We start from the raw sequence: 15,242 nt of genomic DNA, 5'->3' as shown, positions 1-15,242 counted from the left end.
TCTTCCTAGACATGTGTTCAGTGTTAACTCATATGCAGACAGACAGTTTTTAGGTGATGGAAAATCCCAACACTTGAACGGCCAGGATATATGTGAAGTGGAGAGGCAAGAACGGGGACCAGGAATTTTAAAGAAATGAGCATCATATGTAGCCTGAATCAAGTAGACCTTGAGTGCATGTGCTTACTAAGCAAACTTGAAGCAATGTGGCTGGATAGGGTAACACGGTATTGCAGGCTATATTTAAAATAAATAAAACGACCAAAAAAAAAAAAAAGCATTGCTAATAGGTCACAAACACAAGAGCGGTTGGCTTGGCAATGTCTCCCCCCCCCCCCCCCCGCAGTGTTGTACACCAGTGTTGCTGCTGTTCAGCATGACTAAGTTATTGGCCTGGAGTCAGTGAATTTGTTGTAGTACAATGTTGCAGAGTTGTGTAGAAGAATAGTTCAGTGGTGGTGAGCAGGGCAGATTGTTTTGCATAGGGGCACAATGTTCAGATTTGGAATGGGGCACATTCTAGTGGACTGGATCAGATAGTTTGGGAGTGAGACAAGGCTTGGCTATGGTTAACCATAAAAATTAAGCTTTACAATTTTATTTGTTCTGCTGGGCAAGTCTTTGCCGGTCACACAGCTTGTGGTTGCAGCACCCTAGCCAGTGGTTCCCAACCTTTTGACTTTGACAGATACGTGAAAACGGACACCAGATTAAAAAAGGGATAGAGGAAATAGACAATTAGTCCATGTTCACAGAGGTTTATTTTCTGAGCAAAATAGACTTTGAACAACGTGGCATAACAATCACGTTAAGACAAGTTACACAAGAGTCCTGGTGAGCAGACCTCCATTTCCGAAACATTGTTCCGCCCTCCGAGAAGAACAAATTAAAACTACGGATGCCGACTTTTGTCTCTATAGAATTAGAGCAACGCAGTCCCGATTCACTTTATAAACATAACTCGAACATGTATTCGAAACTTCAGCTATCAAAATAAAACACTTAATAGCAACAAGAAGCGAGAAAAAACAGTGGATCCTTGCTGTTGACGAGAAAAATTCTCAACGAGAATTGACAAAGATGCGTGGTGTTAGATGATCCGATAAAAATCCGTAAAAAAACAAAAGCAGACTCGTTTGATTCAACTTTGCCGTCTCCCCAATCTATGAAGATGCGAACTTTCGAACGCGACAGCAACCCGCGATTCAGCCTGCGTTTATCCTACCTGGAAAAAAAAAAAAGCATAGGTGATTGAAAATTCACGTGTATATTGTATTCAGCCCATTTCCTCAAAAAAAGGGGGGAAAAAAAAAAAGGCACGGGAAACGACTATCCAACTGCTGAACTCTTCCAAAGGAAGTACCACAGAACTTTCCGAAAACCCCCATTTTATTTTTGGAGTTCGCTAAAACGCCCGGTCACTAGCGTCCATCTTTTTTCAAGTCAAACATTAACAGCTTTCGCCACAATGTGACTGGATGTTTGTTGTGAAAAGCGCTGGTGGGGCGGGCTTGACACCAAGGCACATATATGCATGTTTACTAATCTGTACTTTGGCTTGACTGGGCAAACCAGAAATTGTCATAGCACAGCAATTATGCACACAAACATACTTGCCCCAATTGTACGCATCCCACCGCCCACCATAAAACATCCAAGAACGGTCAACCATTAAGTAGTCTTAAATGTACTTCAACTCAAGCGAGCAATTGAGTAACCTATACACACGGACATAAAATGTGACCATTTTCTCGTTGAGCGTATTGGAACTGTGTATTCATAGTGTACCCGAGGGAAAGGAAAAAAAAAAAAAAATCAATACACAACTCCAAGTTATGAATAAAGCAAGAATGCCCCATGGTGTGACCGCCCTCTACCACGAGTTGTTACTCTACATATAAAAGGGGCAACGTAGCCAAGGTAAAGATTGGCACCCTTGGCTAAGGCAACATCACCGGACGTACCCATTGCAAAAAAGAAACCCCACCTACATCAAATGCAGGTAAAATTACTTTATTTCTGAAGGGGGTTGGGGGCACGAAAGGAACGCACCATTCAGACTTACGAAGTAGTAATTATGCGAGCAGGATACGCACTCGCGACAAAGTTGATTTAGGTCCATACCTAATGAGTGTGGAGCATTTAGGGACTTGAGCCGATTTACCCGAAGCACCACAACCACTTTACACTCAAACGTGTAAGCTGTTTTGTTTCCATCTCAGCACCAAAGCAACCCTGATGTCGCTGGTGGTATTGGTAACAACGAAATTCAACCAGCAGCAATACAAGAGAACCGCATCCCTCCAATACTGAAACCAATTAAATTTGACTCACCTGCAGCTTAATATGCATTGTACCGCGACCTCTCCGTGTACGCTTCCCGCCCATACCGAGGAAGGTCGTAGAGAGCACTCCGAGAGACCGACGAAACTGGAGACAGCCGAGTACGCTCGTATGCGTATCCATTTCCGAGAGTGGAAGACACGGCTGAAGAGCGGCGCAGGGGGCTGCGGTCTCGCCCGAAGTAGGAAGCTGTAAAGGAAGATGTTGGGACCGAGACCAGGCGTCTATCATAAGGGTCTAGGGAAGCGGAGAGAGTATCTCTCAGGGTTGTAGAGGACATTGGAGGAAGAGGGGGCAACCGACGATCTGCAAAGGGGTCTAAGGCCGCAGCACTGTAAGCCCCTGCACGATATCTCTGGTAGTAGTCGACCACTCCATACCGATCCCGATCATCGTAGTATAAACGGTCTGCATAGGCTGAAGGGTACGAGGGGGCTCGTACCGGCGGGTAGGGCTCAGGGGCTCGCAACGGCGCAAACTGCTCAGCAAAGTTGTCAGGAAATTCAGGCGCACGTCCTGCGCGATCTATTGGACACTCTTTGGACCAGTGTCCATCTCGCCCGCACCGGTAGCAGCCGCTAGTTTCTCCCATCCCGGGCGTACTCCGAAGTCGACTTGTGGACAACTGCACATGCATTCGTTTGCCTTTAAGAGAGTAGACGCAAGAATAGTTGCTATAACACTTTATGTAAACAAACAATTCAGACTTCATTATCAAAGTGCATGTTCAACATTCGGAGAGACAGAATAAGGCAATTCTAAACATTTTACTAGGTCACGTAGTAACACCGGGTTCCAGTACTGAAAACCATGCAACGCTACATTACCTGCACTGCGCCCTAATATTCGGTGTACCGTAACTAAACAAGGAATGTTCCGTTTTGTATTTAGAAGAGAAACCAATTCTGAATCACTAAGAGTGGGAAATCCCATCCACCACCACCATCTACCGACCCAAATAATTCCCTAAAAGAAGTTCAAAATTCGACGTTCAAGAGGTGTATTAAAAAGGCATTCTCCGTAACTGCAGAGTAACAAGCTAGACTACGAGTGGACCCGCCACTGGCTATTGAAGCCCTTTAATTCTGTTAGTCCACCTAGAAGTGCAAGTGAAAACCCAGTGATGGCTAGAGAACTCGTTTGAAGTGGCTAGAGCAGGTGAACTCTAACAGTTCTTGCAAGGTCTTAGTAACAAGCTGGTCCAAAATAACCTTAGTCAAAAAGGTTGGAACTTTAGATACGCCCACTGCAGAAATGGCACTCCACGAGAACGAATGCTCAAAAATTCTATCACCTGAGTGACACCTTTCGAATGAAGGACTAAAATAGAACTCTACCATAACTAATCGTAATACCACTTCACTGTCTAGATTAATTTCACCTTTGAACTCTGTGTTGTCTAGACCCTTGATTGCCTCAATAGCATCCTCGGCACGTTCCATGTGCACAAATGCGTAATCCTTCACAATATCACACTCGAGCACAGATCCATATTCTTCGAACTTCGCCCTCAATTCCTGGTTGGTGCAGCTGGTACTGAGATGGCTGACATGGAGCTTGGTGGAGGCCTTAGCTTTACTTTTGCTGAGCTCTACGTTGATAGTGACACCGTGGATTCGGTGGTGGTGGAGTTTTCGGACAGCCTCGTCAGCAGCACTTTTCTTTTCAAAGTGTACAAATCCGTAGTTCTTTATGATATCGAATTCGACCACTTTTCCATATTCCTCAAAAAGGGCCCTTATTTCCTCTTCCTTTGCCTCACGAGGCAGGTTACCAACGAACACTTTAACCATTTCTGAAAAGAAAAAATAAATTATTTAATGTACCTATCGCTGTCATGCAACCTTATTTGATGTAGAGCTGGGAGAACCCTCCCCCCACAAACTACACAAGCGTACACACTTGATCTAGACGAGAAAAGCAGTAAATCTTTGAACTCAACTTCGAAATTCAGCGGATAGTCCACTAGTTAGTTTCACTTCGCTGATCAAATGACTTCCTGCCATAGGGAAAAAGGAGCCCCATTCCGTATAAAACATAATGCGCCATCTTAGGCTGCGATGAAACGAGTTCGAGCACGTGACCGGATCTGTAGTCATACCCATCCTTTCGGAAGCACAACATACCTAACATTTTCTTCCGGTAAACCACGTAACCGCACGAGGAGCTCCATGACAACCAATTAAAAAAAAAAATGAAGACAGTTGGCACACCAACAACCCCCACCAAAAGATCATTTAATAAAGCCTACAGATATCATTGATACTGCGATCACTAAATGCCACCTACATAAACCACCCGGACAACTATTAAACGGACATGCCCAATGAATCGATTTACTTATAAAAACATGTTAAGTCCATGTGTATACAGTTGGTAGGCAAAGAGAGAACTGCGTGTATAAGTATAGTTAGATTACGTCTTGTAAACTCACAAGACGTTTGAATCAAAATTTAACCAACGCAGAATTAGAATCTATCAGACTTAAAATGGCGCGCGTCGTGGGGACTGTGTAAGGAAATAAAAGCCAACGACTTCCGAAAGGTAACCCTCGTCACAAAAATTCCCCTTTAATACGCTAAGATAAGAAACCCACTTTAAATGTGTTAAGGTCCGAAATGTAGCTCACCTGAGCAGTGAGGGAAACGTCCTCCTCCTCGAATGACTAACAGAGAAAGAAAGAAAATGGTGCTTTTCCCAACGCCCTGAACAGCAAGCACTCACATAAGTCCGCCCACAGTAGGAGTTCATTGGTCTGGAATCAAAGGGCTCTTTGTTTGCTGACTCTAAGTGGATCGTCTTTTATGTCAATCAAAATTGTGGACGGAAGTCCTGTGATGAACGAGCCAATATAAACTTAGTTGGCGAATTAGGCACAGCCAATGCCTTTGAGAAGTGATCGTTGATTGGCTAATCCGTCCTCGACGCTCAAACGAAGAAAGTTGGGCGGTGTTCAATAACGGAAAAGATGGCGCTTGTTTCGACTCTAGCCTCACCTAGCGTTAACTTTTTACTTAGCATAAATGCAGGTTTCTCTGATTTACGGTCAGCTGATTCTTACAACAAGTTTGAACAATGCCAATAGGTCTCGCCTTTGTGCAAGCTATCGGCTTTAACAATGTAATTTAGTCATGCGTTAAAGGTTAGAAAAAAGCACTTTGACACGGTCCTCTTATAGGTCATTTTTGCGGAACGGGGCGGGGCAGGCAACGACGACGGGTGAGGACGAGAGTTAAGAGGCAAGCAACAACAGTGCAAGCGACACAAACAAGCGCTGGCAACCACAAAAGGTGTCATCAGTGTGTTAGATGTTGGGTTTTCTAATGTCTTTTAGCCATGTAGTACAGCAGCGTGGCTATAAGCGGAGTGGTGTTTAGAATATGAGTGGCGCACCATACCATATTTTTTACTTGGAGGAAAACAATCCCTCCTACTTTTTAGGTCCAAGCTTACCAGACAGCCATACTTATGGCAAGTAAAAATATTTTGTGAAGTTTAAAATAGTGATGGACTTGTGAACTTTAGTCAGTCTTGAGAAATTTCCTGAGCAGACCTATGCAGACCCAGACGTTTGCAGATACTTTACTGAATTTGATGTCTTTCTGATGAAGATTCCCCAAATACTGTATCCCTTTGACAGGTATTTTTCTCTCTGCCATTTGCCCTTACTCTTGAAATGACCTTTTTTAGATTTAGTGATCCTTTTATTTTCCCATTCAGAAGAGTCATGGTCTAGCTTCTGATAAGTTGACTCTTTCTCTTTTTACTTGCCAAACTTAGTTAGTGACCTGCTGTCCGAGGTTATCTTTTTACAAATTATTTTTGCCCTTTTTGTACTTCTTGTATTTTGCCCACATGTGTTCTTCCCCACACATGTATTTCCCTGACTTGCTTAGCTGTAAGGTTGACCTGTGCCCAGCCAAAAATTATTGACTCAATTTGAATTAACTAACGATTGTACATTCTGAGCAATGGGTTATATCAGTGTCTCGGATATTCTTATTGATATGTTTTATTTTACTTGAATGTTTAGTTTTAGTAATGTTATTTCTCCTGAATTTATTTCGACGCCTTGGGCAACCCTTTGTGATTATATACCTTTATAACTTGGCTTTATGCATTGTCTTCAAGACTTTGAGCTTGTGTTTGTAATAAACCGTTTAACTGTATTTCTGATTAGGGTTTTCCTTCTGTGGCCACATTGGTCACGGTGTCTAAATTGTTTGGGGTGGTGTTGACATTTTGTTGATGGTTCTACCACACTACTTACTAGGTTCAAAGGTCCATTGGCCTTGTGAGCATTTGATTCCTGTGAAGGATGAAAAATGCTACTTCAGATTATTTCCTTGAAACTTGAAGCAATGTCCCACAGCAGAGGCGAGCATTAGGAAAGTACAATAGTGCTGGTGTTGGTTAAGCTTCCTTTACAACAAAGCAAAACAGCATAGTGTTTGTTTATAAAATCCTACTCTAGCAACACAGGTGCTACTGACTCATACGAGGATCCAGGTTGCCCTCTGCTATCACTAAAAAAAATGCATGGTCCGCATTGAGCTCATGAGACTGCCCTGCAGTGAGCTCCTAAGAATGCCCCGTAATTCGTTTGTAAATTGGGTGCCCTGCTCTGCGCTGGTAAACGTGTTCTACAAGTATTAAACCCTGGAGGAGAATGCTGCTTACTTTTTTAGGTTGAGCACACATTTGTCCCTTCTTGGGGCGGTTTTGTTACCGATGTAGTGTCGCGCTTGTGGCGCAACAAGCGCAAGCACTACCAGTGAGGCTTAAATTAATAGATAGTTCAGAAGCATACACCCCTACCATGTTTTGCTTTGTGTAAGTAACCCTTGGGTCATGTGAGTTGCCTAAATAAAAGGGGCGTGGAAAGCGGGTGCAGACTCTTGGGACCACGACTAATATGCAGAGAGCACGCTGACCGTCACTGCCCCAAAACCATCAAGGTGGTGTACAGTCTCTTAATGCGCGCGCACGCTCAATGAATAGCGCAACATTACAACCGACTTTGGGACCAACCCCGTTACATGGCGAATTGCACGTTTGCCAATATGTTTGACTGCAAGTGAATTTCTTTTTCCTTTTGTCTCCTTCTCGCTCACGGTGGCTGTGGTGCTTTGAATCGGCTCGCTTATGTCAAGTGTTTTACTTTTCATTATTCCTTTTGTGTCTCTCCTTTGTGCTCACATTCATGGCAGCCGTGGTGCTTTGAATTGACTAGTTTTAGCTAGAATGAATACTCAACACTGGATAGTTTGTCAGGTTTTGTCATTTTGATGTTTATGCGATCATACTGGCTGTCACCATGGAAACTTTCTATCAGGCTTGGTGTTTTGTGGTTAGGTGTATGGGTGGTGTGTCTTCCCTGGCTTCATATATGATGCAGCAATATGCCCTTCTGAATAGCATTCAGTTCTCAGTTGTAGATGTTTGCTATGAAAAGTGGGGACACCGCTTTTTAGTTTCTTTCACAGGGTCATGGCTTCTAAGCACTGTGAAAGCTGTCTGTCAGTTGATTTCTTCACATTTCCTTTGCCAGAACCAGGGCTCATGCTTTGTGGTGGTATGGGACTGTGCCTGGGTTACCGACTGTCTGAAGATCCCTGATGGGCCAGGTTGGTCATCCAGATCTAGGCGCCCAGAGCTGCTGTCATCACTGTGGGCCTCTTCTGGGGGTGGACTGGAAGTTGCTGGCACCTCCTCTCGGGGGACCTGTGGGGATGTAAATGCAGTGTTTTTGTTTCTGCGTGTGTCATCTTGTGCATGGGTGTGTTGCCCTGTATGGTTACTATTGCCCTGGCAGATTTGCCTTTGAGTGAGTAGCTATTTTGTGGGCTAGGTGATTCTCTCCAGTGTGCATGCAGTGGTGACAGGTGTCCATGCAGGTCTGTGAGTGGTGTCCATGCATTGGTGTTACATGCAGGGCTTGGGATGAGTGGGTTGTGATGGTGGGGTGTGTGGGAGGTGGTAAAGTGATGGGAGTGAGGGTAGGGGTGGGAGTTTGTGATAGCATGCAGGTAGGGGGGGTGATAGTAATAGAGATTTGACTTACCAGAGTCTAGACCTCCTCCTGCCAGGCCTTCAGGATGCATGATCGCGAAGTCTTGTTCTTCCCGTGTTCTTAGCTGGGGGGGGGGGGGATCCACCGCCAGTCCTCTGTACAGCTATTTGGTGACTTGCTGTTGTGGAACATACCTTCCTCGGTAGGTCGTTCCACCTCTTCCTGATGTCATCTCTTGCTCTGGGGAGCTGTTCCACGGCATTGACCCTGTCCACGATTCTCCACCATAGCTCCATCTTCCTTGCAATGGACGTCTACTGCACCTGTGATCCAAATAGTTGTGGCTCTACCTGGATGATTTCCTCCACCATGACCCTTAGCTCCTCCTCAGAGAACCTGGGGTGTCGTTGCGGTGCTATGGGTGTATTGTGAGTGGTGTGGGTGAGGGTGTGTGGGGTGCTGTGTTGGGGTGTGTGATGTGGGGTGCGTGGATGGTGTATAGGTGATGGTGGTGTGTGTCTGTGGTCTTGCTATCTCTCTTGTGGCACTTGTTTGTAATGGTAAAGGGTTGTGGGTAATGTGTGTGTGTTTTATAGTGGCATGGGTGTGGTGTGTGTATGTTTTAGGTTTGTGTTATTCAAATTGTCCAATGTGGTGTTGCTTTGTATGTGTGTGTGTATTTTGAGTGCAGCGGTATGTACCGCCCATGGTTTAGTGCCATTGAATGTCCGCCGCAGTGATTCGTGCGTCATAATGCTGTGGGCGTAGTTTTGTTGGCGTAACAGTGGGTTTTGCTACCGCCAATTTATCACCGACCTTTCGGCTGGCGGACTTGTGTATGTGGCTGTATAGTGACAGATTGCTATGTGTGGGTCACAATATGGGTGGCGGTAATCCGCTGCAGCGGCGGTATGTTGGCGGCAGTCAGCATGGCGGTAAGTGGGATTTACCGCCAAGGTCATAATGAGAGCCTAAGTGTCTTACTCCATAGAAAACAATGGAAACGTTCTTACACAAAGTACCTGGTTTGCGTCAAAAATAAAGCAGCACAGGTGAGCGTGCATCGGAAAAGTCAGTGATGCATCAGTTCCATACTCGCAAGTGAGGCCGTGCGTCATTTCTTCTCCGGTTGGGTCAGCGATGCAACGTTTTTCTCACTCGCAAGAGAGCGATGTGTCGATTTCCGGACGGGCACCTCAGGTCTGGGCATGCTTTGCGTTGATTTTTCACGCCCAGCGATGTTGCGTTTGAAATCCGATCGCACAGTGTCAGAAAACCACGCTGCATGGAGTTGGCTTCATTATCAGCAGCCGCAAGTGGGTGTTGTGCATCGTTTCTCCAGCTGCGATGCGTCGATCTTCCAGCCACGATGCAGATGGAGCATCGATTTCAACCACGAGGCCGGCGGCGCATCGCTTATCATCCGCGTTGCCTATGGTGCATCGAAAATTTGTGCGTGGATTTCTGTCCTTTTCCACCAGCTTCACCTTTCAAGGGCCCAGGGACGAGATGAAGCATCACTTGGCAGAGTAGGACTCTCATCAGAGAGTCCAGGTGCTAACACAGGAAGTCTTTGATGGCCCTGAGACTTCAACAACAGGAGGCAAACTCAACTCGAGCCCTTGGAGATTCTTCCTCAAGCAGGAATGCACAACAAAGTCCAGTCTTTGTCCCATTTCACAGGCAGAAGCAGCAGCTGCAAGATAGCCCAACAAAGCACAGTCACAGACAGGGGCAGCACTTCTCCTCGCCAATTCAGCTCTTCTCCGTGCCAGAGGTTCCTCTTGAGTCCTTGAAGAAATCTGATTTTCAGGGGTTTTGGGTCCAATATTATACCCCTTTCTGTCTTTGAAGTTGGAAAATTTCAAAGGGAAGTCTCTCTTGTTTGCAAGATCCTGCCTTGCCCAGGCCAGGCTCCAGTCTCACACCAGGAGGTTTGAGACTGCATTGTGTGAGGGCCGGCACAGCCCATTCAGGTGTAAGTGACCACTCCTCCCTCCACTGTAGCTCAGATAGCCATCAGGATATGCAGGCTACTCCGCAGCTCCCTTTGTCTCACTGTCTAGAAGGGAATCACAAACCTCCCAACTGTCAGTCAGAGCCAGACAGGGAATCCACAACAGGTAGAGTCACAGACTGGTTAAGCAGGGAAATGCCCACTTTCTTAAAGTGGCATTTTCAAACTGAGAATTTAAAATCTAACTTTACCAAAATATGTATTTTTAAATTGTGAGTTCAGAGATGCCAAACTCCAGATTTCTATCTGCTCCCAAAGGGAATCTGTACTTAAAAGTTATTTAAAGGCAGCCCCCATGGTAATCTATGAGAGATATAGGCCTTGCAACATTGAAAACTGAATTTGGCAGTATTTCACTGTTAGGACATGTAAAACACACCAATGCATATCCCAACTTTAACATACACTGAACCCTGCCCATGGGGCTACCTAGGGCCCACCTTAGGGGTGCCTTACATCTAGAAAAAGGGAAGGTTTAGGCCTGGCAAGTGGATGCACTTGCCAGGTCAAATAGGCAGTTTAAAACTGCATACAGAGACACTGCAGTGGCAGGTCTGAGCCATGTTTACAGGGCTACTCGTGGGTGGCACAACCAGTGCTGTAGGCCCACTATTAGGATTTGATTTACAGGCCCTAGGCAGCTCTAGTGCACTTTGCGAAGGACTTACTAGTAAATCAAATATGCCAATCATGGATAAACCAAACACCAATACAATTTAAACAGAGCATATGCACTTTAGCACTGATTAGCAGTGGTAAAGTGTGCAGAGTCCTAAAGCCAACAAAAATTGGTCAGAAAACATAGGAAGAAGGTATAAAGTTTAGGGATGACACTGCAAAAAGGGCCAGGTCCAACATATATCTTTTACAACAACATTTCACACCGATTTTATTTTTATTCAGTGCAAACTAAGCACCACAAATGTGAACTGCTTACACAGGCACTATTTGCTTGCCACTTAACAACCTTCTATATAAACACAACTAAAATGTTTGCAATCCCATACCATCTAATAACTAATAAATATTTGTATTCATAGTTGAAACTACAGGTAGCTAGCAACCTGTAGAACATCTACACCGAGTTTACAATTGCATATGTCCTATTTTCTTTTATAACTTATAGCCAACTCAGAGTATCAGATGCTCTACCCACTAAGCTAGCTCACTTGGTGTTGCAACATTGTATGTGTTTGTCATTTCTATGCACCTTGTGATTAGCCCCTTTGTTCCAGTTTATATCACATTTGTTTAAACCAACCACAACGGGAAGTCTCTATTCACAGGGGCGAAAAAGGATTTTATATCATTAGTGGCGGCAGTAATCCCTTTCTTAAGGGGCTTAGAGGGCTTAGTAGCTAACAAACCTTCTACTTCCTCTATTAGATCATCGATTTGGGTCAATGTGCAGTTTTCAGCGGCATGTCGAGGTACTTTATTTGCCCCTCCCAGCCCAGTGGGGTTACCACTGGCTTTCCTTTTCCCCATCCCAATAAGTTATTGAACTTCCTTGGGTTGGATGGCGTGAAGAAAAAAAACCAAGGGGGTAGAGAACAAACTTATGGGGGGTGAGTCCCACCCCCAACCCCCACGGGCAGAATCTGACCTCTCAAATACTCAAAATATAATTTGTAGGTAGTTAGTCCCACCTCCGACAATTGTGAACAAAAGCAAACGTTTTGTAATGTAGGCACAGCAGCAAATATGTGAAGATTTAAACCTTCCCCAGTAACAATAACTAAATGCTGCTATTTTAATTTACTTTGCATAGGCTAGGAGTTAGGCTCAGTCATGGGGCAGCATAAAAAGAAGAGGAAAGCACCAAGAGAGTACCTCCTGGCGGCCACGTGCCTGTGTGCCACCAAATCCAGAAGTCTTTGGAGAAATGTCAGGGGCGAGCCCTGCTTCTTCCTGGCAATGACGGGCAAGGACGGGCCCGCCCTTGGCCCGGGCTTTGCCTGGGCGCGTCCCGCGAGCGGGAGCACAAAAGATGAATTTAAAGGGCTCCCGGGCTCTCTGGGCAGCCCCTCCTCCTCAGCTCTGTTGATTCGCGCCTCCCGTGGAGCGGGGGCGCAAATGATTAATTTAAAGGGCTCCCGGGCTCTCTGGGCAGCCCCTCCTCCTCAGCTCTGTTGATTCGCGCCTCCCGTGGAGCGAGAGCGCAAATGATGAATTTAAAGGGCTCCCGGGCTCTCTGGGAAGCCCCTCCTCCTCAGCTCTGTTGATTTGCTCTTATCTATTTCAGTCTACCACGCTACACTCCACTCCACTCTAGTTTACCACAGTCAATCTCATTCTAGTATGCTCTAATCCAAAACACTCCACTACAGTCCACACAAATATATTTTACAATTTACTCTACTGCACTCTATCCAACTCCAATTTACATTATTCTATTCAAATTAACCACACTCCAATCCAAACTCCATTGTAATCCATCCAACTAATCTTCTACTCCAATATACCCCACTACACCCCAATATACTACACTACAATCTACACCACTACATTCCAATCTGCCATACTACATTTCTTTCTAACCTACAACACTTCACTCTACCACACTCTGTCATGGGTCCATTTTAGTTAGTCGATTGGGCACAGTGATAGCTTAACCTCAGCTTGTGGCTTATGCCCTTTTACCCAGATATTATGCTCTGTTGTTTTTATACATTTTATTTTCTTAAATCTTTTAGTGGTATTGTTTTAATTCCATTATCAGCTGCTATTCTGCAAAAGCGTCATTATCAGTGCTATGGATGACATACTTTGCATCATGTTCTTTTCCTCAGAATCACAAGAACAGTATGCCAGGTACATAGAATATTATTTTGTATTGCTGGCCCCAAGCCTGCGTAAACAGTCCAGCGCTTAGGTACATACCCGCGTCAGGATTCTGTGCATGAACATAAACCTGTCCCTTATGAAAACATTTTGTAGGGAAAAGGGCATTAGAGGGAGTTCCATCCAGAATTTCCATCTATGCTGCATGCTGTTTTTTGTCCGACCTCGGCCATTGTGTCTCAACAGATCCTTATCTGGAGACTGGCGGCCTGACCTTGTACTAAGGTAGCGGGGTTGAGGTGTGATTCTCATGGACACTGTACGGCCAGATTGGGCTTACATCGCCATACCCTCGCTTAAGGGCTAGAGATTAGGCTTTCAGGTAGGAATTGTGTATTCATGTTATGACAAAAATGTTGGTTGTTTATATTCACATCTCTGATTTACACAATCCTGATTTTTTTTATTCCTCGTTATCTCAATCATTGCAGCTCATGCATTTTATCATAGATTGCAGCCCTTTAAATAAATGTATTAAACTGTCCTGCATCTCTTTTCTTGCCTATGTGTGTGTAAGAGACTTGTATGTGGCGAGAAAAGGGTAAGACTTATTTCCAACATGATTTCTCTGAGGAGTTTTCAGAGTCCATGTAAGGTTGCCACATATCACCTTTACCGGTTGAGTTTTGGTGGGGTACTGCCAGTGAGCTGAAAGGGTTGGGCCCAGATTTGCCATCTGGTGTAGGAGTGACTCAGTTGCCTGCAACACAGAGGTGCTGCCACTCAAAATCCAGCAGTCCTGTTACTTTGCGAGAGTCCATACGACAATTCCACTCTACCTAAATCTACCCCACTCCACTTCACTCCAATCTACCACACTCAACTCACATTTAGCACATTCCACTCAAAACTGCCACACAACTCCAATCTAATCCACTTGAACCTACTACAATCTACAATATCCCTCTTCACCCTAATATACCATACTCTAATATACTCTTACCCAATCTATCACACCCCAATATACCACTATCTACTGCACTCCATTCCAATCTGCTCCAATCTACTATACCTCACACCACTCCACACGCTCCAATCTACACCATTCCACTCCTTTCTAAAACATTCCAATCTACCACATTTCAATCTATCCCAATCTACCCACTCCAAACTACCCCACTCTACCCACACTCCATGTCAATCTATCCAAACTCACTCCATCCCAGTCTACCCTATTCCACTCTATACTGTGCCACTCAATTCTACAAAACTTGACTCTACTCCAGTACAACCCACTTCACTTAAGGCCCCTCCACTCTAAAACACTGCATAACACAATACAAAATACCTGATTTCACTACAACCTACATCACTTCAATCTACTCTATTCCACTCTACCATAAACAAGTCCAATCTACCCCACTCCACAACAAACTACTCCAATCCAATCTACTCCACTCCACTCAAACTAATGCCAATAAACCCCAACACACTCCAAGTTAACCACTCAACCACAGTCTACTGCACTCCACTCAAATCTACGCCACTCTGCTCCTATCTACCCCTCTCCAAATTATCTCAATATAACCCACTTAAATTTACCCCAATCCAAAACACTCCATTACAGTCTACCAAAATCTACTACAATTTAATCCACTCCACTCTACCTCAATCCAATTTACTCCATTCTATTAAAATTACCTACACTCCAATCCAAACTCCACTGCAATCCATCTAACTTATCTCCACTCCAATATACCCCACTCCACCCAATATACTACAGTACAATATACACCAATACACTCTTCTTCCATACTTCGCTCCATTCTACCACACTCCACTCAACTACCCTCCACCCAAATATAGCCCATTCTACTTCACATCAGTGTACCACACTCCACTCACATATAACACACTCCACTCAAAACTACCGCACTCTACTCCAATCTAATCCAGTCCAACCTACTCCAAACTACACCACCTCAGTTTACCATAATATAACATACTGTAATCTGCTCCTACCAAATCTACCGCACTCCAATATACTACTATGTACTGCACTATAATCTACTTCATTCCATTCCA

General features: G+C 44.7%; 1 protein-coding gene across 2 annotated transcripts; it reads right to left on the bottom strand.

The window, feature by feature from the left end:
- Window positions 1-742: 742 nt before the first annotated feature.
- Window positions 743-5,112, bottom strand: LOC138259875 (RNA-binding protein 4B-like). Of its 2 annotated transcripts, XM_069207826.1 has the most exons (4): window positions 4,973-5,112; window positions 3,725-4,138; window positions 2,335-2,988; window positions 743-1,225 (listed from the first exon to the last, which is right to left on the bottom strand). In XM_069207826.1, exons 2-3 carry the CDS (start codon window positions 4,134-4,136, stop codon window positions 2,342-2,344), a joined length of 1,059 nt encoding a protein of 352 aa, XP_069063927.1. In that variant the 5' UTR covers window positions 4,137-4,138; window positions 4,973-5,112; the 3' UTR covers window positions 743-1,225; window positions 2,335-2,341. The 2 variants fall into 2 exon arrangements, with proteins under 2 accessions (XP_069063927.1, XP_069063928.1); XM_069207827.1 differs by lacking the exon at window positions 2,335-2,988.
- Between the last annotated feature and the right edge of the window lie 10,130 nt (window positions 5,113-15,242).

The sequence above is a fragment of the Pleurodeles waltl genome, chromosome 9, assembly GCF_031143425.1.
Source record: "Pleurodeles waltl isolate 20211129_DDA chromosome 9, aPleWal1.hap1.20221129, whole genome shotgun sequence".
Classification (NCBI taxonomy): Eukaryota; Metazoa; Chordata; class Amphibia; order Caudata; family Salamandridae; genus Pleurodeles; species Pleurodeles waltl.
The sequence above is the reverse complement of the archived record's forward strand: the minus strand, read 5'-3'. Positions and strand labels throughout refer to the sequence as shown.

Coding starts and splice junctions, on each gene's coding strand:
- LOC138259875 (XM_069207826.1), bottom strand. CDS start 4,136: ATGGTTAAAGTGTTCGTTGGTAACCTGCCTCGTGAGGCAAAGGAAGAG. Junction 2,989..3,724: donor AGACAACACAGAGTTCAAAG/GTGAAATTAATC, acceptor ACTCTCTTAAAG/GCAAACGAATGCATGTGCAG.